Raw genomic sequence first — 27,094 nt, forward strand, 5'->3', positions numbered from 1 at the left:
TTGTGTGGCCTACCACTTTGCGGCTGAGACGTTGTTGCTCCTAGACATTTCCACTTCACAATAACAGCACTTACAGTTGACCGAGAAAGCTCTAGCAGGGCAGAAATTTGACAAACTGACTTGTTGGAAAGGTGGCATCCTATGACTGTGCCATGTTGAAAGTCACTGAGCTCTTCAGTAAGGCCATTCTACTGCCAATGTTTGTACATGGAGATTGCATGGCTGTGTGCTTGATTTTATACACCTGTCAGCAACGGGTGTGGCTGAAATAGCCAAATCCATTCATTTTAAGGGTTGTCCACATACTTTTGTATATGGACTGTAGGACCTACACGCACCAAGGTTTTCCATGAATCCAGTAAATTCCACTGCACCTTGGAACAAGCTAAACAATGAGGCGTGGTTCCCGTGCGCACCCCTGATTGGCTGTTGCCTGTTTGGCCCCTGAACCTGGTACCTTGGATAGCGAAAGACGCCCGAGAGTCATTTTAGTACACTACACTAACCTAATCCTAACTGACGCGCCATGCCTCGCTATACGGTTCACATTCGGGACGAGTGGCTGGCTGTTCCCTGCCGCGACCCGACCTACACCATCCAGTGGCTGGGCTACGAGGCGCTCAAACGCTACACCAAGAACAAGCCCGACAACGGAGGCATCAACGCGGTGAAAGACATTCGGTTTGTCGCGAGGAGGTGCCAGGGACAGGGGCTGTTGGACGGCGATGACACCATAGAGGATGTCCTCGAGGACAATGACTTCGTCGAAATTGGTAATTAGTCTACATTCAATTTATTTTAATTTGGTACCACTAGACATAATAACTTATTTTCTTCCTTGGAAAACTTCAGGAAACATGTAATTGTCTACAATAGAATAGGATTTGAGTGCGCAATACAATAGAAAGTCTATGTGTTTTTTTGGTAGAATGTCTATTAATATTAATATATTGATTTATATAATCGTTTTGTAGCCATCGAAGGGGATACCATGTCTCCAGACTTCATTCCATACCAGCCTGGAGTTTCACACCTGTATCCTTCTTGTGTCACATTGAACTGCTCATGTCAATGTTGGAATGGAATGTATTTACCAGATACGCATTTGGATTATGAGTATAATTTGACTGCAAATGTGTGTCATAATTTTTTTATAAATCTCATATTAGCTAGTCATAAATGGAAGATAGGTAGTCATTATACCCATGTCAGAATATGTCCTAGTAGCCTGCTTATGCCAGGTGAGTACTTAAGTTATTGATTGAGACATTATGCTGTAGTCATTTGAGGGTTAATATAGCGTAATTTCTGGTCCATATCCCTAACCATTATCAAACAGGACAGCTGCATACAGAGAATCCGACGATGTGAGTATTACTGACATAAAACACTGCCTCACATGCTATTTTATTCATATCTAATCAGTTCATAAGCAACACGTGCTTTCTTCTCTTCAGAACCTTTTCCTAGATGGCAACAGCCTGACTTCGACAGACCTGGTGAATTTAGGACGGGGTCTGTACAAGATTAAGGTAATTATTTATTTCAGATTTTTCCCTGGTTATTAGATATATATATATTCATTTTGAGGCATTTCTTGGAAAAAGTAAGTTGTCTGTATTTGCCCTTTTTGTAACTGTTTCAAAAAAAAAAAATGTATAAACAGTTGATCACCAAAAACAGATTTAAGGTAATGATCAACAAGCTTGTAGTCTAGTTGTGCTATCATGTCCATGATGTACTGATCCTATTGTAACGGATGTGAAATGGCTAGCTAGTTAGCGGGTACGCGCTACTAGCGTTTCAATCAGTTACATCACTTGCTCTGAAACCTAGAAGTAGTGTTGCCCCTTGCTCTGCAAGGGCCGCGGCCTTTGTGGAGCGATGGGTAACGATGCTTCGTGGGCGACCGTTGTTGATGTGTGCAGAGGGTCCCTGGTTCGCGCCCGGGTCGGGGCGAGGGGACGCCGTAAAGTTATACTGTTACACATTACCCAATCTTTCTCTTCCTGTCCTCTCCTTTCCTCCTGTACCTAACCTTTCAGCTGACCTCAGAGGCAGAGAACGGAGTTGTGAAATCCAGAGAGCTTCTGGACACCATCGTCAAGGAGAACAAAGGTGAGAGAAGTTAGAATCCTTAGAATCCGAGTTAGAATCCAAGTTAGAATCCCTAGAATCCGAGTTAGAATCCAATTTAGAATCCTTAGAATCCAAGTTAGAATCCTGTCATGATGATTATGGAACTATTCATGTACCCATAACAGAAGAAGGTCAATTGAAAAAGAAACATATAACACTGAATAACAGTATAACACACATATGTCAAATTGGTTACAGAATAGCATATATTATCTGGAAACCATACTGTTGACAATCCACCCCATTATAATGAAATTTGCACTAATTTTAACATAATATGCAATAGACTGTGATGGTAACACCTGATTAAAGTTATCCTGGGTGCGAGAGTGCAACAAATTGTTCACTGTCATCAGAGAATTGACTTACATGCAACCGTCTTTCGTCTCTCTAGTTGTCTATGGAATCACTACAGGGTTTGGTAAATTTGCCCGGACTGTCATTCCTGTCCACAAGCTCAAGTACAGTACTTTCTCTTTTTTCTCTGAATATTGTCTGATAAGATTGATGCATTGTTTGCTTACAATGTGTCCATGTGTTGTATTCCCTTAGGGAGCTACAGGAAAATCTGGTGCGATCACACTCTGCAGGTTAGTGACCTAATGTATAACCGAGCTACAGGTACTAATATCTAACTGGCCCATGTGTTCCACTACCTAAAGCATATACCTAAAAAAACAGATTTTAATTCATGCAAGTCTGTCTTTTTGTCATACTTGTATATTCGCTATGAATATATCCATTCTTTTATATTCACTGGTCTTGTTTTGGGGCTCATATTATACCATAGATAGGACCTCATTCATTTGAAACTTTCCCATTCCACTCTGGTGTCTAGGTGTGGGCAACCCACTGAGCCCAGAAAGGACCAGGATGTTGTTGGCTCTGAGGATCAATGTCCTGGCTAAAGGATACAGTGGAATCTCCCTGGAAACCCTGCACAGAATGATCCAGGCCTTCAACGGTAAACTCTTTAACCCTGACTTTCACCTCAGCTTCACCTCAGGGATAGCCTACATTCCATTGATTCCATTGGTGCTATTGGTTCTGTTGGTTCCATTAGTTATTTTGGTTCCATTGGTACAACTGGTTCCATTAGTTATTTTGGTTCCGTTGATTCCATTAGTTATTTTGGTTCCATTGGTACAGCTGGTTCCATTAGTTATTTTGGTTCCATTGGTTCCGTTGATTCCATTAGTTATTTTGGTTCCGTTTAGTTTATTAGGATCCCCATTAGCTACTACACATGCAGCAGCTACGCTTCCTGGGGTCCACTTAAAACGTGTAAATACATAAAGTACAGAACAGTAATAGACAAGAACAACATAAGATAACATTACATTTAAAATAAAATGTTAAACTGTATATAGGAAAGAAACCAAGAAACAACAAAAATACTATTTACACACAATTCATATTCTTATGTACAGTACAGTTAAATTAGATCTTTAGAAAAAGGAGAGACGCTGTGATACAATTAGTTTTTTTAAACATTTATCTGTTTTTAAAGCTAAGCTTGCTTTTTGCCTTTGTAACCTCTAGTGGCAGAGCATTCCACGATACGTTCCATTCTCTATAGATGTGAGTGCACTGAGAGCTGAGAGCAAGTCCCGGGAGGGAGTGTTTTAATAAATAAACGAAATACAAACAACACATCGACATGAAAACAGAGTCAATAACACCTGAGGAAAGAACCAAGGGGAGTGACAGATATAGGGAAGATAATCAAGGAGGTGATGGAGTCCAGGTGAGTGTCATGAGGCGCTGGTGTGCGTGACGATGGTGACAGGTGTGCGGGATAATCAGCAGCCTGATGACCTAGAGGCCGGAGAGGGAGTATACGTGAGACTAGATAACTGAGCGAAGCATTAAATCTGTTTTTGGATTGGGTACCGTGAAGAAACCCATAGTGGCGTGTCTGGTACACAGGAGGTTGGTGGCTCCTTAATTTGTGAAGACGGGCTCATGGTAATACCTGGAGTGGAATTAGTGGAATGGTATGAAATACATCAAATACATGGTTTCTAGGTATTTGATGCCATTCCATTCGTCCCGTTCCATCCATTATTATGAGCCGTCCTCTCCCATCAGCAGCCTCCACTGGTCTGATGGGGTATGTATGTTTGTCGTAAGTTAATGCAAATAGATTATACAAGTGGTTCGGCATTTTCAGCACATAAATGTTTCTTCAAAAGACTAGAAGAGAAGTAGTCAATTTCTCGTCATCCCTCAACCATGGAAGACTATCATGCATATTGTTGATGTTAGTGGTGTGTGTGCAGTTCAGGACCAGGTGTGCTGCTTTGTTTGGGACCAGCTGCAGCTTTGCTAGGTCTTTGTTGGCTGCAACTGACCATGTTACCGGACAGTAATCAAGATGGGACAAGATCAAAGCCTGAACAAGTAGTACCAGAAGATATTTGTGTCAAAAATGGCTGAACATATTTTTGTAACAGACATACAGTGCATTCGGGAAAGTATTCAGACCCCTTGACTTTTTCCACGTTTTGTTACATTACAGTCTTATTCTAAAATGGATGAATATTTTTTTTCTTCTCATCAATCCTCAAACAATACCCCATAATGACATCACAATACCCCATAATGACATCACAATACCCCATAATGACAAAGCTCAAACAGGTTTTTAGAAATGTTTACAAATGTATTTTAAAAAACAACAACAGAAATATCACATTTACATAAGTATTCAGACCTTTTCCTATGAGACTCGAAATTGAGCTCAGGTGCATCATGTTTCCATTGATCATCCTTGATATGTTTCTATAACTTGATTGGAGTCCAACTGTAGTAATTTCAATTGATTGGACATGATTTGGAAAGGCACACAGCTGTCTATATAAGGTCCCACAGTTGACAGTGCATGTCAGAGCAAAAACCAAGCCATGAGGTCGAAGGAATTGTCCGTAGAGCTCCGAGACAGGATTGTGTCGAGGTACCAAAAAATGTCTGCAGCATTGAAGTTCCTCAAGAACACAGTGGCCTCCATCATTCTTAAATGGAAGAAGTTTGGAACCACCAAGACTCTTCCTATAGCTGGCCGCCCGGCCAAACTGAGCAATGGGGGGAGAAGGGCCTTGGACAGGAAGGTGACCAAGAACCCGATGGTCACTGACAGAGTTCCAGAGTTCCTTTGTGGAGATGGGAGATCCTTTCAGAAGGACAACCATCTCTGTAGCACTCCACCAATCAGGCTTTTATGGTAGTGGCCAGACGTAACCAACCCTCAGTAAAAGGCATATAACAGCCCGCTTGGAGTTTGCCAAAACGCACCTAAAGGACTCTCAGACAACGAGAAACAAGATTCTCTGGTCTGATGAAACCAAGATTGTACTTGAATGCCAAGCGTCACGTCTGGAGGAAACCTGGCACCATCCCTAAGGTGAAGCATGGTGGTGGCAGCATCATGCTGTGGGGATGTTCTTCAGTGGCAAGGACTGGGAGACTAGTCAGGATCGAGGGAAAGATGAACGGCGCAAAGTATAGAGAGATCCTTGATGAAAATCTGCTCCAGAGCGCTCAGGACCTCAGGCTGGGGTGAAGGTTCACGTTCCAACAGGACAACGACCCGAAGCACACAGCCAAGACAACGCAGGAATGGCTTCGGGCCTGATCACCAACAATGACGAGACAGCCTAAAGGGAGGAAGTCAGAGACCTGGCCGGGTGGTGCCAGAATAACAACCTATCCCTCAACGTAACCAAGACTAAGGAGATGATTGTGGACTACAGGAAAAGGAGGACCGAGCACGCCCCCATTCTCATCGACATCGATTAATATTTCCCTTCACTAGAACTAAAGAACCTAGCCCGTACCATGAAAACAGCTCTAGACCATTATTCCTCCTCCACCAAACTTTACAGTTGACACTATGCATTTTCTTTCTTTATTTTATTTTTCATTTAACCTTTATTTAACTAGGCAAGTCATTTAAGATCCAGAGTGGGGCAGTGGTCTAAGGCACTGCATCTCAGTGCAAGAGGTGTCACTTGTTCAAATCCAGGCTGAATCACATCTGGCCGTGATTGGGAGTCCCATAGGGCGACGCACAATTGTCCCAGCATCGTCCGGGATTGGCCGGGGTAGGTCGTCATTCTAAATAAGAATTTGTTCTTAACTGACTTGCCTAGTTAAATAAAGGTAATTAAACATTTTTTCTTTTTTTAAATATGATGGCCTACCAAAAGGCCTCCTGCTGGGACGGGGAATTAAAAATATAAAAATATAGGACAAAACATACATCACGACAAGAGAGACACCACAACACTGCATAAAGAGAGACCTAAGACAACAACATAGCAAGGCAGCAACACATGACAACACAACATGGTAGTAACACAACATGACAACAACATGGCAGCAGCACAACATGGTAGCAGCACAAAACATGGTCCAAATATTGTTGGGCACAGACAACAGCACAAAGGGCAAGAAGGTAGAGACAACAATACATCACGCGAAGCAGCCACAACTGTCAGTAAGAGTGTCCATGATTGAGTCTTTGAATGAAGAGAAGGAGATTGGGGCAGGTAGCGTTCTCCTGGCATCCGCCAAACCCAGATTCATCCGTTCGGACTGCCAGATGGTGAAGCGTGAATTCATCACTCCAGAGAACGCGTTTCCACTGCTCCAGAGTCCAATGGTGACGAGCTTTACACCACTCCAACCGATGCTTGGCATTGCGCATGGTGATCTTAGGCTTGTGTGCGGCTGCTCGGCCATGGAAACACATTTCATGAAGCTCCCGACGAACAGTTGTGCTGACTTTGCTTCCAGAGGCAATTTGGAACTCGGTAGTGATTGTTGCAACCAAGGACAGGCGATTTTAACGCACTACAACACTTGGCGGTCTCGTTCTGTGAGCTTGTGTGGCATACCACTTCGTGGCTGAGCTGTTGTTGCTCCTAGACGTTTCCACGTCACAATAACAGCACTTAAAGTTGACCGGGGCAGCTCTAGCAGGGCAGAAATTTGACGAACTGACTTCAGTGCCACGTTGAAATTAACTGAGCTCTTCAGTAAGGCCAATCTACTGCCAATGTTTGTCTATGGAGATTGCATGGCTATGTGTTCGATTTTATATACCTGTCAGCAACAAGTGTGGCTGAAATAGCCGAATCCACTCATTTGAAGGGTTGTCCACATACTTTTGTATATATAGTGTACTTCTCCCCATCTTCACAGCAACTTTGTCAATATGACTTGACCATGATAACTGACCATCCAATGTTACTCCTAGGAGTAACTATTGGTTCCATATGTTATTTTGGTTCCGTTGGTTCCGTAAGTTATTTTCTTCCATTGCTTCCATTGGTTCTTTTGGTTCCAGTACTTATTTTGCTTCCATTACTTCCATTAAAGGGGCCACTTCAGAGAGTCTTTCATTGAAAAAACAACAACAACAACGTTAAACAAACAGAAACAGGGAAACGTTGACTCGGGTCTATCTCTCACATCTCTGATTGTCTTCTCCTCATAGCGTCCTGCCTGTCCTTCGTCCCTGAGAAGGGGACAGTAGGTGCTAGCGGAGACCTGGCCCCTCTCTCCCACCTGGCTCTGGGGCTGATGGGAGAAGGCAAGATGTGGTCGCCCAAGAGTGGATGGGCCGATGCCAAATACGTAAGCCATGTCACTGCATTTATTTAATGTTCTATTTTACCAGGACAAATTCTTATTTATAACGACATCGTGTAACTGTAAAACTAACAAACCGATGTCACTGGAACTTCTCAATGAGCCTGGATGATTGGGACATATCCCCAGTGAAAATGTTGACATTGGGATCAACACAGTGGTAGACTGACTACTGAGAGGTCAGATGAGAAAACATGTTTGTTTTTCTACAACCCATGACCTTTTACATTTGCTTTCCCCCTCTTTTCCCCTTTCATCCCTCTGCCCAGGTACTAGAGGCTCATGGACTCAAGCCAATATCACTGAAGCCCAAGGAGGTAAAGCGAACACACTCATCTATTCTTTTGTTGTTCTTTGTTACTCTATGGAGCGGTTGATTTGAGTTCACACTGTGTATTTGTGTACCATTTACAACAAACCAACTTCAATCAGTTTGCAAATGGCTGCTGATAAAACAGAATGTTCTCTGATTTTCCACAACAAAGGTGTTTAACTCCAGTCCTTGAGATAGGTGTTTTGATGAGATGAGACTCCTATATTTGGCATGTCACTGGGCTCGTGTTGGATCAACTCTTCTTCAGTTCAGCTCTCTGGACCACAGTTGTTCGGGCTAACCCTGGTTTCCAAGGGGATGTCTGTGTGGGGATTGGGTTAAAAGCCATCTCTCTCCCCTGCCCATAGGGCCTGGCGTTAATTAATGGTACCCAGATGATCACGTCTCTGGGGGCAGAGGCGGTGGAGAGAGCCCAGGCCATCGCCAGGCAGGCGGACATCATCGCTGCTATCACCCTGGAGGTGCTTAAGGGGACCTCCAAGGCCTTCGACAGTGGTGAGACGAGACGGAGGGATGCGTGTGTATGTGTGTGCTTTCACCCAATCACCCTGGAGGTTTTCAAGGGGGCTTTCCAAGCCTTTGAGCATGGAGGGTTAGTGTTCACTCTAAAGTTAGCGTTAGTTAACCCTGCTGAGGCGCTCAAGGGGATCAGTAAGTGCATATAAGGACTCCCGAGTGGCGCAGCGGTCTAAGGCACTGCATCTCAGTGCTTGAGGCGTCACTACAGACACCCTGGTTCGAATCCAGGCTGTATCGCAACCGGCCGTGATTGGGAGTCCTATAGGGCAGCGCACAATTGACCCAGCGTCATCTGGGCTTGGCTGGCGTAGGCCGTCATTGTAACTAAGAATTTGTTCTTAACTGACTTGCCTAGTTAAATAAAGGTTAAATAAAAAAGTGATATACTTTTAGTGTGTGTAGGTGATCACTGAGGGGCATACAACCACACCTTTGGCATTTTCTAGCACTTTTGCCAACTGCCGACAACAACGACCGATCTAAAACATCATGATTGAGACTGATTTAGCTACGCTATGCTAACTCAGTCCTCCATCATTTTAGATATCCACGCTCTGCGGCCCCATCCAGGACAGATAGAAGTGGCCATGAGGTTCCGCGCCTTACTGGACTCAGACCACCACCCCTCAGAGATCGCAGGTGAGTGAATGGATCAGGGTGCTGTACTATGGCTGACCCTCTGCCCCAACCTGTGTGTGTGTGTGTGTGTGTGTGTGTGTGTGTGTGTGTGTGTGTGTGTGTGTGTGTGTGTGTGTGTGTGTGTGTGTGTGTGTGTGTGTGTGTAAGCGTGCGTGCGTGCGTCCATATGTGTGTGTGCCTGTCTTTTGGAGGAGTTGGGATAAAGTATAAATTGGACAATAAAAGTCTTGTTCCTCTACAGAGAGCCATCGGTTCTGTGACAGAGTCCAGGATGCCTACACCATGCGTTGCTGTCCTCAGGTGACTTAACACAGGGGTCAGAGGTCACAGAGTTTCATATTTAGTTCACAGAGTTTCCTCTCCGGGTCAGGACTCAACTCAGCCTGGTCTTTTCATCCACAGGTCCACGGTATTGTGAACGACACAATAGATTTTACCCAGAAAATCATCAACACCGAGATCAACAGCGCCACTGACAACCCTGTATCTTTCACTGTGTGTGGTGTGTGTGACCAAACTATTCACCAACTATACCCCCTGACCAAATTTGACAATTTCTACCTTCTGTGCCAGTTTAATCCTTAAATGTCTGAAACAGATGGTGTTTGCAGAGAGAGGAGAGACCATCTCAGGAGGAAACTTCCATGGAGAATACCCAGCAAAGGTATCAAAAGCTTCTGGTGAACTGAGTATTCCTGAGTTTTAGAACTATGTGAGACGATAAAATACATAGTATAACTAGATTCAGCCGAGGGATGATTGTTTTCTGGAGCAGATGTTTGGGGGGCCGGAACATAATTACAAATCATTTATAGACTGCATATTGATATAATGTTTATACACTGCAAATTTATATAATGTTTGACTAAAACATAATCATTTCAAACCTTGCTTACATTTGTATACGATCACGTATCTCTCTATTATGGGTGGGAATACTTGGGAAAGTTTGTGGTCATACGCACATCCTTAAAAACATACAGTAGATGCTGGGCTAATAAAGAATATTAATAAAGAACAAGGAGACACTGTTAAAGCTCCCAATTCACCGATTTATTGACAGGTCAAACAAACAAACTGAGTGCTCACATCTCAAAATACACACATTTCACCTCACATGACCGTTACGCACGTGAAGCACGGTGGGTGTGGAAACAATTCACTTTTATGCACAATCAATCAGAATTAATCACAGAGGTACATATGGTCTTTAAGGATTATATGCATACAAATGGGGCCAAGTTAAAACCTAGGCAACAGTAAAAAAGATTATGTTGGAAACTGTTGGAATACCCGGCCATATGACCATTACGCCCAGGAGGCACGGTGAACGTAAACATAATTCCAGTGACCCCAAAAACTATTTGTGTATCTCTATCAATGACATGGGCACATGTAGTAGTTACAGAATCTAATATACATGTACAAAATGACCAAGTTGAGACCTGGATGGCAGGACAAGTCAGCGTGACATATTAATATTAGAAATGGCATCAAACTCTTGGTTCAGAACTTTAGGAGACATGGGGCACAAACGGTGAATCCAATACAATTCTCTTCTCAATAATAGATGGTCAGTATCTCCTCACTCCTAGGAGTCTTAACATGCTCGATACCAATGTATTTCAGAGAGCTGATGTTGTGACGAGCCTCCACTTGGGAACAGATTTCTAAAGTTAAGCTGAACACAAATATAAATGCAATATGCAACAATTTTTTTTTTTTTACTGAGTTACAGTTCACATATGGAAATTAGTCAATTGAAATAAATTAGACCCTAATCTATGGATTTCACATGACTGGGCAGGGGTGCCTGGTAGAGCATAGGCCCACCCACAGGAGTCAGGCCCAGTCAATCAGAATTTGTTTTTCCCTACAAAAGGGCTTTATTAGAGACACAAATACTCCTCAGCTTCATCAGCTGTCCGGGTGGCTGGTCTCAGACGATCCTGCAGGTGAAGAAGCTGAATGTGGAGGTCCTGGGCTGGCGTAGTCTGTAGTCTGCTGGTTGGATGTACTGTCAAATTTTCAAAAATGACATTTGAGGTGGCTTATGGTAGAGAAATGAACATTCAATGCTCTGGAAACCGCTCTGATGGACATTCCTGCAGTCAGCATGCCAATTGCACGCTCCCTCAAAATTTGACAAATCTGTGGCATTGTGTTGTGTGAAAAAACTGCACATTTTACAGTGGCCTTTTATAGTCCCCAGCACAAGGTGCATCTCTGTAATGATCATGCTGTTTAATCAGCTTCTTGATATGCCAAACCTGTCAGGTGTATGGATTATCTTGTCAAAGAGGAATGCTCAATTACATGGATGTAAACAAATTTGTGCACAAAATTGGAGAGAAATAATATTTTTGTGAAAATGTGTTACGTCCGTCGTTAGATGAATGAGACCAAAGCGCAGCGTGGAAAGTGTTCATGCTTTTTAATACTGAACTCCGACAAAACAACAAAGTACAAAACCGAACATAACGTTCTGCAGGGCTAGACAGCAACTATGCAAAAACAAGATCCCACAAACTCAGGTGGAAAACAGGCTGCCTAAATATTATCCCCAATCAGGGCCAACGATAGACACCCGGCCAACAAAGAATTAGAACACATAGATTGCCCACCCTAGTCACACCCTGACCTAACCAAAATAGAGAATAAAAAGGATCTCTAAGGTCAGGGCGTGACAGTACCCCCCCCCAAAGGTGCGGACTCCGGCCGCAAAACCTGACTCTATAGGGGAGGGTCCGGGTGGGCATCTAGCCTCGGTGGCGGCTTCGGTGCTGGACGTAGACCCCGTTCCGCTCGCGGATCCGCCATCTTCAGTGGCGACTCTGGTGCGGGGATCGTCGCCGGAGGCTCCGGACCGTGGATTCGTCGCCGGAAGATCCGGACCGTGGATCGTCGCCGGGGGAATCGGACCGGGGATCGTCGCCGGAGGAATCGGACCGGGGATCGTAGATCGTCGTCGCGGACTCCGGACCGGGAACCGTCTCTAGAAGCTCTGGACCGGACCCGTCGCTGGGGGTTCCGGACCGGGGACCGTCGCTGGAGGCTCAGGACCGCGGACCATCGCTGGAGAATCCGGACCTTGGATAGTCGCTGGAGACTTCGGGCCATGAATCTTCGCTGGAGACTTCGAACCATGGATCATCACTGGAGGCTTCGAACCATGGATCATCACTGGAGGCTTCGGGCCATGGATCATCACTGGAGGCTTCGGACCCTGGATCATCACTGGAGGCTTCGGGCCATGGATCATCACTGGAGGCTTCGTGCCATGGATCATCACTGGAGGCTTCGTGCCATGGATCATCACTGGAGGCTTCGGGCCATGGATCATCACTGGAGGATTCGGGCCATGGATCACCACTGGAGGCTTCGGGGCCATGGATCATCACTGGAGGCTTCATGCCATGGATCATCACTGGAGGCTTCGGGCCATGGATCATCACTGGAGGCTGGGTGCGTGGAGCTGGCACAGGATATACTGGGCTGTGGAGGCGCACTGGAGGTCTGAAGCATAGAGCTGGCACAACCCGTCCTGGCTGGATGCTCACTATAGCCCGGCAAGTGCGGGGCGCTGGCACAGGACGCACTGGGCTGTGAAGGCGCACTGGAGGCATAGTGCGTAGAGCCAACGCAGGATATACTGGGCCGTGGAGGCGTACTGTAGGTCTGGAGCGTAGAGCTGGCACAACGCGTCCTGGCTGAATACCCCCTGTAGCACGGCAAGTGCGGGGAGCTGGCACAGGCCGCACTGGGTTGTGCTGGCGAACTGGGGAGACCGTGCGTAGAGCTGTTGCAGGATATCCTGTGCCGAGGAGACGCACTGGAGACCAGGACCGCTGAGCCGGCACAATCCGTCCTGGACAGATGCTCACCTAAGCACGGCAAGTACGGAAAGCAGGCACAGAACGCACCGGCCTAAGGGTGCGCACTGGAGGCACGGTGCGCAGAACCGGAAAACATGGTATCTGAACCGTGACCAACTCCTCATCGTAATTACAGGGAGTTGGTTCTTGTTCCCACCTTTGCTCCGCTCGCCACCCTGTGTGCCCGCCCCAAAAAATGTTTGAGGCTGCCTCTCGGGCTTCCATCGTTTCCTTGATTCCTGGTTTCATCGCCGTTCCTCTCTCGCTGCCTCCGCCTGCTTCCATGGCAGGGTCTTGTCCCCTGCCATAACCTCCTCCCATGTCCATGATGTCCTCCACTCACTTTTCTCCCGCCCCCAGGATCCCTGCTCCTCCTGGCCACGTTGCTTGGTCTTTTGGTGGTGGGATCTTCTGTTACGTCCGTCTTTAGATGAATGAGACCAAAGTGCAGCGTGGAAAGTGTTCATGATTTTTAATACTGAACTCCGACAAAACAACAAAATACAAAACCGAACATAACGTTCTGCAGGGCTAGACAGCAACTATGCAAAAACAAGATCCCACAAACTCAGGTGGAAAACAGGCTGCCTAAGTATGATCCCCAATCAGAGACAACGATAGACAGCTGCCTCTGATTGGGAACCATACCCGGCCAACAAAGAAATAGAACACATAGATTGCCCACCCTAGTCACACCCTGACCTAACCAAATAGAGAATAAAAAGGATCTCTAAGGTCAGGGCGTGACAATATGGAACGTTTTTGGGATCTTTTATTTCAGCTCATGAAACAAACACTTTACTGGTTGCATTTATATTTTTGCATAAAATCACTTGGAGTTGATTTCCTGTTATTTTTACAGTCTTTTATGTCCAACAATGAAAATTCCACCCCAAAAAAGTGTTGGGGGGTGGGGGGCAAATAAAACCACCCGCGGGCCAAATTCAAAGTGACGTATTCATGTAAGAAATGGTCTGATATCAAACTCTTGGTTCAGGCCTTTAGGAGACATGGTGCACAAATTCGCAGCCAGTTGGGTAACCCTGGTATAAGCCTTTCTTTTTAACCACACAGCTGTCAAAGTTAAAGATGCAATATGTAACTTTTTGGTGACTCGACCAAATTCACAGAGAAATGTATAGACATTTAATTATCATTGAAAGCAAGTCTAAGAAGAGGTAGATCTGTTTTATGTGGCACTAATTCTATGCTTCCTGTTCTTAAATTTAGTTTTTTTGCATATTTTTTTTCCGGTTTTGTACACCAGCTTCAAACAGATGAAAATACAATATTTGGGGTTATGGAAAATATATTTCCAAATATATACCAAATGCTAATTGAGTGTATGTAAACTTCTGACCCACTGGGAATGTGATGAAAGAAATAAAAGCTGAAGTAAATTATTCTCTCTACTATTATTCTGACATTTCACATTCTTAAAAGAAACTGGTGATACTAACTGACCTAAGACAGGGAATTTTTACTAGGATTAAATGTCAGGAATTGTGAAAAACTGAGTTTAAATGTATTTGGCTAAGGTGTATGTAAACTTTCGACTTCAACTGTGTATATATATATATATGTATAAATCTGTGTACGCGGCCAATAAACTTTGATTTAATATGAGTCCTATACCTCTATTGTTCTCTCTCTCTTTCTGTCTCTAGGCCCTGGACTTTTTGGCTATAGGTGTCCATGAGCTGGCAGCCATCAGTGAGAGGAGGATTGAGCGTCTGTGTAACCCGTCTCTCAGTGAGCTGCCAGCCTTCCTAGTCAACGAGGGAGGGCTCAACTCTGGATTCATGATCGCACACTGTACAGCTGCCTCCCTGGGTTAGTAAAGGATCAGCTCTTACTAACGTATGTAATTACATCTTTGGGTGCCCAGTAGTAAACCCCATTGTGTGATAAAGAAGGCTATCACTGAGAAATAAAGTATTACTTAGATTTAAACACATCCATCAACATGTATTGATCACATCTTTACTAATGCTGCAGAAGTTAGCTTGAAAGCAGTATCCAGATCCGTCGGATGTAGTGATCATAGTAGCCATATCTAAGCCAAAGTTCCAAAGGCTGGGTCTAATATAGTGTATAAGAGGTCATACAATAGGTTTTGTATGGGGATAAGGTAGTTGGATAGGCTAATTACAGATGGGCTATGTACAGGTACAGTGATCTATGAGCTGCTCTGACTGGTGCTTAAAGCTAGTGAGGGAGATATGAGTCTCCAGCTTCAGTGATTTTTGCAGTTCGTTCCAGTCATTGGCAGCAGAGAACTGGAAGGAAACGCGGCCGAAGGAGGAATTGGCTTTGGGGGTGACCAGTGAAATATACCTGCTGGAGCGCGTGCTACGGGTGGGTGCTGCTATGGTGACCAGTGAGCTGAGATAAGGTGGGGCTTTACCTAGCAACGACTTATAGATGACCTGGAGCCAGTGGGTTTGGCGACGAATATGAAGCGAGGGACGGATGGCACTGTGATAGACTGCATCAATTTGCTGAGTAGAGTGTTGGAGGCTATTTTGTGAATGACATCGCCGAAGTCAAGGATCGGTAGGATAGTCAGTTTTACGAGGGTATGTTTGGCAGCATGAGTGAAGGATGCTTTGTTGCAAAATAGGAAGCTGATTCTAGATTTAATTTTGGATTGGAGATGCTTAATGTAAGTCTGGAAGGAGAGTTTACAGTCTAACCAGACACCTAGGTATTTGTAGTTGTCCACATATTCTAAGTTAGAACCGTCCAGAGTAGTGATGAATGAATAAGAATATGTACATATAAATATATGGATGAGTGATGGCCGTAGGCGAGATGCAGTAGATGGTATAGAGTACAGTATATACATATGAGATGAGTAATGTAGGGTATATAAACATTACATAAAGTGGCATTGTTTAAAGTGACTAGTGATACATTTATTACATCCAATTTTTTATTATTAAAGTGACTAGAGATTGAGTCAGTATGTTGGCAGCAGCCACTCAATGTTTGTGATGGCTGTTTAACAGTCTGATGGCCTTGAGATAGAAGCTGTTTTTCAGTCTCTTGGTCCCAGCTTTGATGCACCTGTACTGACCTCGCCTTCTGGATGGTAACGGGGTGAACAGGCCGTGGCTCAGGTGGTTGTTGTCCTTGATTATCTATTTGGCCTTCCTGTGACTTCGGGTGCTGTAGGTGTCCTGGAGGGCAGGTAGTTTGACCCCAGTGATGCGTTGTGCAGACCTCACTACCCTCTGGAGACAGGATGCTCTCGATTGTGCATCTGTAAAAGTTTGTGAGTGTTTTAGTTGACAAGCCAAATTTCTTCAGCCTCCTGAGTTTGAAGTTGTGCCTTCTTCACCACACTGTCTGTGTGGGTGGGACCATTTCAGCTTGTCCGTGATGGGTACGCCGAGGAACTTAAAACTTTCCATCTTCTCCGCTACTGTCCTGTCGATGTGGATAGGTGGGTGCTCCCTCTGCTGTTTCCTGAAGTCCACAATCATCTCCTTTGTTTTGTTGACATTGAGTGTGAGGTTATTTTCCTGACACCACACTCTGAGGGCCATCACCTCCTCCCTGTAGGCCGTTTCGTCGTTGTTGGTAATCAAGCCTACCACTGTAGTGTCGTCTGCAAACTTGATGATTGAGTTGGAGGCGTGCATGGCCACGCAGTCATGGTTGAACAGGGAGGACAGAAGAGGGCTGAGAACACACCCTTGTGGGTCCCCAGTGTTGAGGATCAGCGGGGTGGAGATGTTTCCTACCCTCACCACCTGGGAACAGCCAGTCAGAAAGTCCAGGACCCAGTTGCACAGGGCGGGGTCGAGACCCAGGGTGTCGAGCTTAATGACGAGTTTTGAGGGGTACTATGGTGTTAAGCATGCACCCATTAAGAAAAGGACTGTAAAAACTGTTAAATCCATGTGAATTGATGAGGAATTGAAAAATGGTATGGTTGAGAGGGATGAGGCAAAAGGAATGGTAAATAAGTGTCACGACTTCCGCCGAAGTTGGTTCTTCTCCTTGTTCGGGCGGCGTTTGGCGGTCGACGTCACAGGTTTTCTAGTCGCCACCGATCCACGTTTCATTTTCCATTTGTTTTGTCTTCATTGTACAAACCTGGTTTCCATTCCATAATTATTGTTCCCTATTTAACCCTCTGGTTTCCCCCTTGGTTTTGTGCGTGTTTGTTCATGTCAAGTTGTCTCGTTTATGTGAACTGGATTATTTGTCTCCTTAGTGGAATATTGTTTTTGAGTAAAGTTACGGTTATTACTCATCTCTGTGTCCTGACTCCGCCTTACCTGCATCACCTAGACATTTGACAGAAACCCGCACCAAAACCAATGGAGTCAGCAGGTGCACACAGCCCTCCTCTACCTGTGGAGGAGCGCGTCCAGCAGCACTATGTTGCAAAGTCTCGGCACAGCCATGGATCGCGTGCTGCAAACCATGGAGCGATGGGAGAGGGGGGGATTTTCCAGCAACCCCATCATCATCACCCCAGCTCCCACAACAACCCACACCGCTGTCCACCCCTCCTTCACCTGGACACAGTGGGATTCGACTCTCGCTCCCGAGGGAATATGATGGGACGGCTGCCAGGTGCCAGGGGTTCCTACTCCAGCTGGAGTTCTACCTGGCGACCGTCCACCCAGCTCCTTCGGGACGCGAGAGTGTGAACGCCCTCATCTCCTGTCTATCTGGGAAAGCACTTGAATGGGCCAACGCCGTCTGGGGAAGGGAAGGAGCGGCGTTGGACAACTATGAGCTTCCGGGCGGTTTTCGATCATCCACCTGAAGGGAGAGCGGCGGGGAAACGCTTGTTTCATCTTAGACAGGGGATGGGGAGCGCACAAGACTTTGCACTGGACTTCCGAACTCTGGCCGCCGGTGCGGGAAGGAATGAGCGGGCCCTGATCGACCACTACAGGTGTAGTCTACGCGAGGACGTTCGTCAGGAGCTAGCCTGCAAAGACACCACCCTTACATTTGACCAGCTGGTGGACCTATCCATCCGGCTGGATAACCTGTTGGCCTCCCGCGGACGTCCGGATCGGGGTCCGTCCGTTCCATCTGCCAGCACCTCCGATCCAACACCTATGAAGCTAGGAGGTGCTGCTCTGAGGGGGACCGGAGGGGGGGCCATTCCCTGCACCACCTGTGGCCGCAGAGGGCACACTGCTGGTCAGTGCTGGGGAGGTTCCCCAGGGAGTCGAGATAGCAGGCAGGGCACTGTTGGATGATCCCAGGCGAGTAGGCACCCGACTCACCCAGAGCTTCCTGTTGCTCACATGTTTGTGTTCATAGAATTTCCTGAATTTTCCCCACATTCCCAGCATAAGGCGCTAGTAGATTCAGGCGCAGCTGGGAACTTTATTGATCATTCATTTGCACATAGTTTAGGGATCCCTATTGTTCCTGTTGATATGCCCTTCCCTGTGCACGCCTTAGATAGTCGACCATTAGGGTCAGGGCTGATTAGGGAGGCCACCGTTCCCCTATGCATGATAAAGCAGAAGGGTCATGAGGAGAGAATTAATCTCTTCGTTATTGATTCTCCTGTGTTTCCCGTGGTGCTGGGCCTACCCTGGTTGGCCTATAATGACCCCACTATTTCGTGGCAACAGAGGGCTCTCAAGGGATGGTCACGTAAGTGCTCGGGGAGGTGTGTAGGTGTTTCCATAGGTGCAACTATGGTGGAAAGTCCAAACCAGGTCTCCACTGTGCACATCCCCTCTGAATATGCCGATTTGTCTCTCGCCTTCTGTAAATAGAAGGCGACTCAACTACCACCCCATCGACGGGGGGATTGTGCGATAAATCTCCTGGTAGACGCAGCACTTCCCAGGAGTCACGTGTATCCTCTGTCACAGGAGGAGACGGCGGCTATGGAAACATATGTCTCCGAATCTATGGGGCAGGGATACATTCGGCCTTCCACTTCACCTGCCTCCTCAAGTTTCTTTTTTGTGAAGAAGAAGGACGGAGGTTTACGCGCGTGTATTGACAATCGAGGTATCAATCAGATCACTGTGAGGTACAGTTACCCGCTGCCTCTCATAGCCAGTGCGATAGAGTCAATGCACGGGGGGACGCTTCTTCACAAAATTGGATCTCAGGAGCGCTTACAATCTGGTGCGTATCCGGGAGGGGGATGAGTGGAAGACGGCATTTAGTACCACCTCTGGGCACTATGAGTACATCGTCATGCCGTACGGGTTGATGAATGCTCTATCAGTCTTCCAATCCTTTGTAGACGAGATTTTCAGGGACCTGCATGGGCAGGGTGTAGTGGTGTATATAGATGACATTCTAATATACTCCACTGCACGCGCCGAGCATGTGTCCCTTGTACGCAGGGGGCTTGGTCAACTGCTGGAGCATGACCTGTACGTCAAGGTTGAGAATTGTCTGTTCTTCCAACAGTCCGTCTCTTTCCTAGGGTACCGCCTTTCCGCGTCAGGGGTGGAGATGGAAAGTGACCGCATTTCAGCCGTGCGTAATTGGCCGACTCCAACCACGGTAAAGGAGGTGCAGCGGTTCTTAGGGTTTGCCAACTACTACCGGAGGTTTATCCGGGGCTTTGGTCAGGTAGCGGCTCCCATTACCTCCTTGCTGAAGGGGAGACCGGTGCAACTGCAGTGGTCAGCTGGGGCGGACAGGGCTTTTGGTCACCTGAAGGCTCTGTTTACTTCGGCTCCCGTGCTGGCTCATCCTGATCCTTCCTTGGCATTTATAGTGGAGGTGGACGCGTCCGAGGCTGGGATAGGAGCTGTGCTGTCTCAGCGCTCGGGTACGCCACCAAAACTCCGCCCCTGTGCTTTCTTTTCGGAGAAGCTCAGCTCGGCGGAGCGTAACTATGATGTGGGGGACCAGGAGCTGTTGGCTGTCGTCAAGGCTCTGAAGGCGTGGAGGCATTGGCTTGAGGTCCTAAACACCCTTTTCTAATTTGGACTGACCACCGCAATCTGGAGTACATCCGGGCGGCGAGGAGACTGAACCCTCGCCAGGCAAGGTGGGCCATGTTTTTCACCCGTTTTGTTTTCACCCTATCCTACAGACCAGGTTCCCAGAACGCTAAGGCAGACGCACTTTCCCGGATGTATGACACAGAGGAGTGGTCCACGGATCCCACTCCCATACTTCCGGATTCTTGCCTGGTGGCACCGGTGGTGTGGGAGGTGGACGCGGACATTGAGCGGGCGTTACGTACAGAGCCCACTCCCACCCAGTGTCCAGTTGGACGTCTGTACGTTCCGTCTGCTGTCCGCGACCGTTTGATCTGTTGGGCCCACACGTCACCCTCCTCTGGTCATCCTGGCATCGGTCGGACAGTGCGTTGTCTTAGTGGGAAGTACTGGTGGTCTACCCTGTCTAAGGACGTGAGGGTTTATGTTTCCTCCTGCTCGGTGTGCGCCCAGTGCAAGGCACCTAGAAACCTGCCACTCCGCCTGCCCTGCCGGAAGCTGGGTCCGCGGTTTGTGGGGCTATTTAAAGTCCTGAGGAGACTGAACGAGGTTTGTTATAGATTACAGCTCCCCCCTGATTACCGTATTAACCCCTCGTTCCATGTGTCTCTCCTCAGGCCGGTGGTGGCTGGTCCACTCCAGGAATCTGAGGTGCGGGAGGTTCCTCCGTCCCCTCTGGACATTGAGGGGGCCCCGGCATATGCTGTTCGAGCCATCATGGACTCAAGGCGTCGGGCGAGGGGCCTTCAGTACCTCATGGAGTGGGAGGGGTACGGTCCGGAGGAGAGATGCTGGGTGCCGGTGGAGGACATTCTGGACCCTTCTATGCTGTGGGAGTTTCACCGTCTCCACCCGGATCGTCCTGCGCCTCATCCTCCGGGTCATCCCTGAGGCCGGTGTCGGCGCGCTGCTGGAGCCGCGCATCAAGGGGGGGTACTGTCACGACTTCCGCCGAAGTTGGTCCCTCTCCTTGTTACGGCGGCGTTTGGCGGTCGACGTCACCGGTTTTCTAGTAGCCACCGATCCACGTTTCATTTTCCATTTGTTTTGTCTTCATTGTACACCTGGTTTCCATTCCATAATTATTGTTCCCTATTTAACCCTCTGGTTTCCCCCTTGGTTTTGTGCGTGTTTGTTCATGTCAAGTTGTCTCGTTTATGTGAACTGGATTATTTGTCTCCTTAGTGGAATATTGTTTTTGAGTAAAGTTACGGTTTTTACTCATCTCTGTGTCCTGACTCCGCCTTACCTGCATCACCTAGACATTTGACAATAAGTCTGGCTGCACAACCGGATTGGCAAACGTATTGCAAATTGAGAAATCATGTGACTAAATTTCTCAATTCATGTGACTTAACTGCCTAAAAAGAGAGCTAATATTAATAATATTTATGTCAATCTCTCCTGGCTCAAAGTGGAGGAGAGATTGACTTCATCACTACTTTTATTTAAGAGGAGGTATTGACATGTTGAATGCACCGCGCTGTCTGTCTGAATTACTGGCACACAGCTCGGACACCTATGCATACCCTACAAGACATGCCACAAGAGGTCTCTTCACAGTCCCCAAGTCCAGAACAGACTATGGGAGGCGAACAGTACTACATAGAGCCATGACTACATGGAACTCTATTCCACATCAAGTAACTGGCGCAAGCAGTAAAATTAGATTTAAAAAAACAGATACAAATACACCTTAAGGAACAGCGGGGACTGTGAAGCAACACAAACATAGGCACAGACACATGCATACACACACACAAGATAACATACACACTATACACACACATACACATGGATTTTGTACTGTAGATATGTGGTAGTGGTGGAGTAGGGGCCTGAGGGCACACAGTGTGTTGTGAATGTATTGTAATGTTTTTAAAATTGTCTACAAAGGCTTGATGGCTGAAACGTGTCCGAAACGTTACTCCTAAATTCATTTTTTTTAAATCGTTATATCCTGTTTCACTTGTGTAGTATCAGAGAACAAGGTGCTGTGCCACCCGTCTTCAGTGGACTCCCTGTCCACCAGCGCAGCCACAGAGGACCACGTCTCCATGGGAGGCTGGGCCGCCAGGAAAGCCCTGAGGGTGGTGGAACATGTGGAACAAGGTGGGAAACTAACCATTGATTTGGATTTGATACAGTAGATATTCGTCTTGATTATTTGTTACAGTTGAAAAGAAGCAATATTTTGATACTAGATATTAATTAGTTACCTGTCAAGATTTCTTTCTGTGAAATTCACACAGAAATATTTTTTGGGCTGGGTTCACACACAAAGTGGAAAAAACAACAAAATCATTTAATTAGTTCTAGCCTGGGGTGGGAATTGTCTGCGCAAGGTCGCAATTCATTGGTGAATAGTTTTTCTGACACGAGCTGTGTACTATATTGGTCACTAAACCTCAAAGTTATCTGCTTTTGAGCATTGAATGTAAATAGAGAGTAGCAAACAAACAGAAGTAAATGATGTATACTGATGTATAGTGCATTCGGGAAGGTATTCAGACCCCTTGACATTTTCCACATTTAGTACGTTACAGCCTTATTCTAAAATTGATTAAATAGTTTTTTCCCCTCATCAATCTATACACAATACCCCATAATGACAAAGCAAAAATATAGTTTAAAAAAATAATAATTTAAAAAATCCTGAAATATCACCTCTGTTGAACTTTGTTGAAGCACCTTCGGCAGCGATTACATCCTGGAGTCTTCTTGGGTATGACTCTACAAGCTTGGCACAAGCTGCCCAGTGACACGAGTCTATCAGACGAGCTAAGTAACTTCTATGCTCGCTTCGAGGAAAGTAAAAGTGAAATATGCATGAGAGCATCAGCTGTACCGGACGACTGTGTGATCACGCTCTCCGCAGCTGGTGTGAGTAAGACCTTCAAACAGGTCAACATTCACAAGGCCGCAGTGTCAGACGGATTACCAGGACATGTACTCTGAGCATGTGCTGTCCAACTGGCAAGTGTCTTCACTGACATTTTCAATCTCTCCCTGTCTGAGTCTGTAATACCAACATGTTTCAAGCAGACCACCCTGTGCCCAAGAACACTAAGGTAACCTGCCTAAATGACTACCGACCCGTAGCACTCACGTCTGTAGCCATGAAATGCTTTGAAAGGCTGGTCATGGCTCACATCAACACCATTATCCCAGAAACCCTAGACCCACTCAAATTTGCATACCGCACCAACAGATCCACAGACGATGCAATCTCTATTGCACTCCACACTGCCCTTTCACACCTGGACAAAAGGAACACCTATGTGAGAATGCTATTCATTGACTACAGCTCAGCGTTCAACACCATAGTGCCCACAAAGCTCATCACTAAGCTAAGGACCCTGGGACTAAACACCTCCCTCTGCAACTGGATCCTGGACCTCCTGATGGGCCGCCCCCAGGTGGTAAGGGTAGGTAACAACACATCCGCTACGCTAATCCTCAACACGGGGGCCCCTCAGGGGTGCGTGCTCAGCCCCCTCCTGTACTCCCTGTTCACTCATGAGGTACAACTCCAACACCATCACTAAGTTTGCTGATGACACAACAGTGGAATACCTGATCACCGACAACGATGATGCAGCCTATAGGGAAGAGGTCAGAGAACTGATCATGTGGTGGAAGGACAACAACCTCTCCCTCAACGTGATCAAGACAAAGGAGATGATTGTGGACTACAGGGAAAGGAGGACCGAGCACGCCCCCATTCTCATCGACGGGGCTGTAGTGGAGCAGGTTGAGAGCTTCAAGTTCCTTGGTGTCCACGTCACCAACAAACTAACATCGTTCTAGCACACCAAGACAGTTGTGAAGAGGGCACGACAAAACCTATTCCCCCTCAGGAGACTGAAAAAATTTGGCATGGGTCCTCAGATCCTCAAAAGGTTTTACAGATGCACCATCGAGAGCATCCTGACAGGTTGCATCACTGCCTGGTATGGCAACTGCTCGGCCTGCGACCGCAAGGCACTACAGAGGGTAGTGCATACGGCCCAGTACATCACCGGGGCCAAGCTTCCTGCCATCCATGACCTCTATACCATGCAGTGTCAGAGGAAGGCCCTAAAAATTGTTTAAGACTCCAGCCACCCTAGTCATAGAGTGTTCTTTCTGCTACCGCACAGCAAGTGGTGCCGGAGCGCCAAGTCTAGTTCCAAGAGGCTCCTAAATAGCTTCTACACCCAAGCCTTAAGACTGCTGAACAGCTAATCAAATGGCTACCCAGACTATTTGCATTGCGCCCCCCCCCCCCCTTCTACACTGCTGCTACTCTCTGTTATTATCTATGCATAGTCACTTTAATAACTCTACCTACATGTACATATTACCTCAATTACCTCGACACGGGTGCCCCCGCACATTTACATTGACTCTGTACCGGTACCCCCTGTATATAACCCCGCTATTGTTATTTACTGCTGCTCTATAATTATTTGTTATTCTTATCTCTTACTTTTTTTTGGGGGGGGGGGGTATTTTCTTAAAACTGCATTGTTGGTTAAGGCCTTGTAAGTAAGCATTTCACTGTAAGGTCTACACCTGTTGTAATCAGGGTTGTTCTTCTTAATCTGAATTCGGAAACATTTACCCAGTTACTATGAAAATGTCCTACTTCTACTGACTGTGGGTATTCTGGGTAATATGTAACTTCACGGTGATACTGACAACTGCAGTAGTGGAGTTCAAGCAAACACAGAAAAACAAGAAGTCAGCGATATTTAAAAGACGTTGCCTCCACTATTTCAACGTATTGTCTTGTCCTAGAGATGAAATGCACGTTGACTTAAATCATTGTGCAACATCATGTGTAAACTCTGGCCATCGTCTTTCAGCTAAATAAAAGTGGATTTCTACCAGTGTGGCCGTTTTAAAAACTAGCCCACATTTAGAGAGCTCAACCAGTGTTAAAAATATAATGTAATATCAGATCATTTCTGGGTAACAATTAAGTACCGTACTGTGATTGCTTTCAATTCAAATTGTCAAAAAGAAACAAAAATAGCTTCTTAGCGAAGAGATATTTCTCAAGCAAGAATGTTGCTAGGATTTGGGAGTGGTCTGAATGGGGAGGGGAAAACTGAAATCGAGCTATTATTGGTCTATAAACTAATTTACCGACTGGTGATCTCACCAGGCCGGTCAAAACTCCATCCCACCAAAACAGGCTGAAATTTCAGGCGATCTTTTACAAACAGCTCTTACACTAAAAGGACATTATCATCCTTTTCACAATTGCATAGTATTAGTCCAACCTCATACTGTGGAAATATATATACAACACAGGAAAATCATGTTTTTTTTTGACTGCACTGGACATTTAAAATACTTTTTACCTCTATGTCAAAAAGGAACTTTTGGCTTTTTTGGTCTCTATTTTGGTATATTTCTATGCATTGAACATTACTAAGAAATACAAGAAAAATTGTATTAGATTTTATCCTCTATAATAACTTGTATAATACTGTTGTTGATGATACTTTTCCAATCAAAAAAATGTGTTTATTTATGTGAATAAAGTGTTATTCTGAGGGTCCACAATTGGTCCATAACCTGTCCCTTCCTCTCCCCCTCGTCAGTCCTAGCAATCGAGCTGCTAGCTGCCTGCCAGGGAATTGAGTTCCTCCGCCCCCTGCGTACTACAACACCACTGGAGAAGGTCTATGACCTTGTACGCAGCGTAGTCAAGTAAGTCAAACAGATCCGGGCAGTGTGTACACAATGTAACGCACACAACACATGTCTCATTCCCCTGAAATGATTGACAAAGTTGGTTAATATTTATCCAATGTCCCTCTTCTTTCTGTGCCTCCTCTTCCCCTCATTATGTGCCTCCCACCAATTCGCTTCCCTTCTCTGCCTCCCCCTCTTCTCCTCACCTTCTCTGCCTACCTCTCTTCTCCTCACCCTCTCTGCCTACCCCTCTTCTCCTCACCCTCTCTGCCTCCCCTTCTTCTCCTCACCTTCTCTGCCTCCCCCTCTTCTCCTCACCCTCTCTGCCTACCCCTCTTCTCCTCACCCTCTCTGCCTACCCCTCTTCTCCTCACCCTCTCTGCCTCCCCCTCTTCTCCTCCCCCTATCTGCCTCCTACCGATTCGCTCCCCTTCTCTGCCTCCCCCTCTTCTCCTCACCTTCTCTGCCTACCTCTCTTCTCCTCGTCCTCTCTGCCTCCCCTTCTTCTCCTCACCTTCTCTGCCTCCCCCTCTTCTCCTCACCCTCTCTGCCTACCCCTCTTCTCCTCACCCTCTCTGCCTACCCCTCTTCTTCTCACCCTCTCTGCTTCCCCCTCTTCACCTCACCCTCTCTGCCTCCCCTCTTCTCAGGCCCTGGATCAAGGATAGGTTCATGTCTCCAGACATTGAGGCGGTCCATCGTCTTCTTCTAGACCAGAAGGCAAGTGTGGGGTCATAATAGTGTGGGGTCATAATAGTGTGGGGTCATAACTCTGAGCCTATATTCATTTAAATAAATGAAATTGTTAATTTAGCACACGCTTTTGTCCAAGTTTGTGTATTTTGTGTGGTTATTCAGGTGTGGAACGTGGCTCAGCCATACATTGAGAAGTATAACATGGAGCTTCTTCCTGAGTCCCGCCCCATCTCTCCTACTGCCTTCTCATTGGATCCCCCAGCATCACCACGGAAACGCATCCGACTTGAGTGAAATCATCATCTGTCTAAATGTATGCTTTTTGTCTTCCTGTTTTTCAGACAAATGTTTTCTTCCTTCCGCAACCCCAGCGGCTTCAATAATTATCATGTATTCCATGCTAGTTTTGAACAAAGAGTTGTCGGATAACATTGATTGAGGCTAGACAGTAGATTTGTAATCTTATTCGTCACAGAAACTAGATAAAGCTTGATTTAATGTATTAAACTTTATTCACAAAAGCAATGTGAATTTATTTTTCAATAAACTACAATAATTTTATGCCTTATTATTACCTTAGTTATTTCATATAT

General features: G+C 46.2%; 1 protein-coding gene across 1 annotated transcript; it reads left to right on the forward strand.

The window, feature by feature from the left end:
• Positions 1-476: 476 nt before the first annotated feature.
• Positions 477-27,069, forward strand: hal (histidine ammonia-lyase). The gene is made up of 20 exons (XM_039017892.1): positions 477-773; positions 975-1,035; positions 1,340-1,367; positions 1,458-1,532; positions 2,046-2,118; positions 2,534-2,600; positions 2,692-2,729; positions 2,978-3,103; positions 7,640-7,779; positions 8,064-8,111; positions 8,476-8,623; positions 9,191-9,286; positions 9,528-9,586; positions 9,689-9,769; positions 9,885-9,950; positions 14,829-14,994; positions 22,095-22,229; positions 25,712-25,820; positions 26,456-26,525; positions 26,664-27,069. Exons 1-20 carry the CDS (start codon positions 527-529, stop codon positions 26,793-26,795), a joined length of 1,965 nt encoding a protein of 654 aa, XP_038873820.1. The 5' UTR covers positions 477-526; the 3' UTR covers positions 26,796-27,069.
• The last annotated feature ends 25 nt before the right edge of the window (positions 27,070-27,094 follow it).

Source organism: Salvelinus namaycush, chromosome 21, assembly GCF_016432855.1.
Source record: "Salvelinus namaycush isolate Seneca chromosome 21, SaNama_1.0, whole genome shotgun sequence".
NCBI lineage: Eukaryota > Metazoa > Chordata > Actinopteri > Salmoniformes > Salmonidae > Salvelinus > Salvelinus namaycush.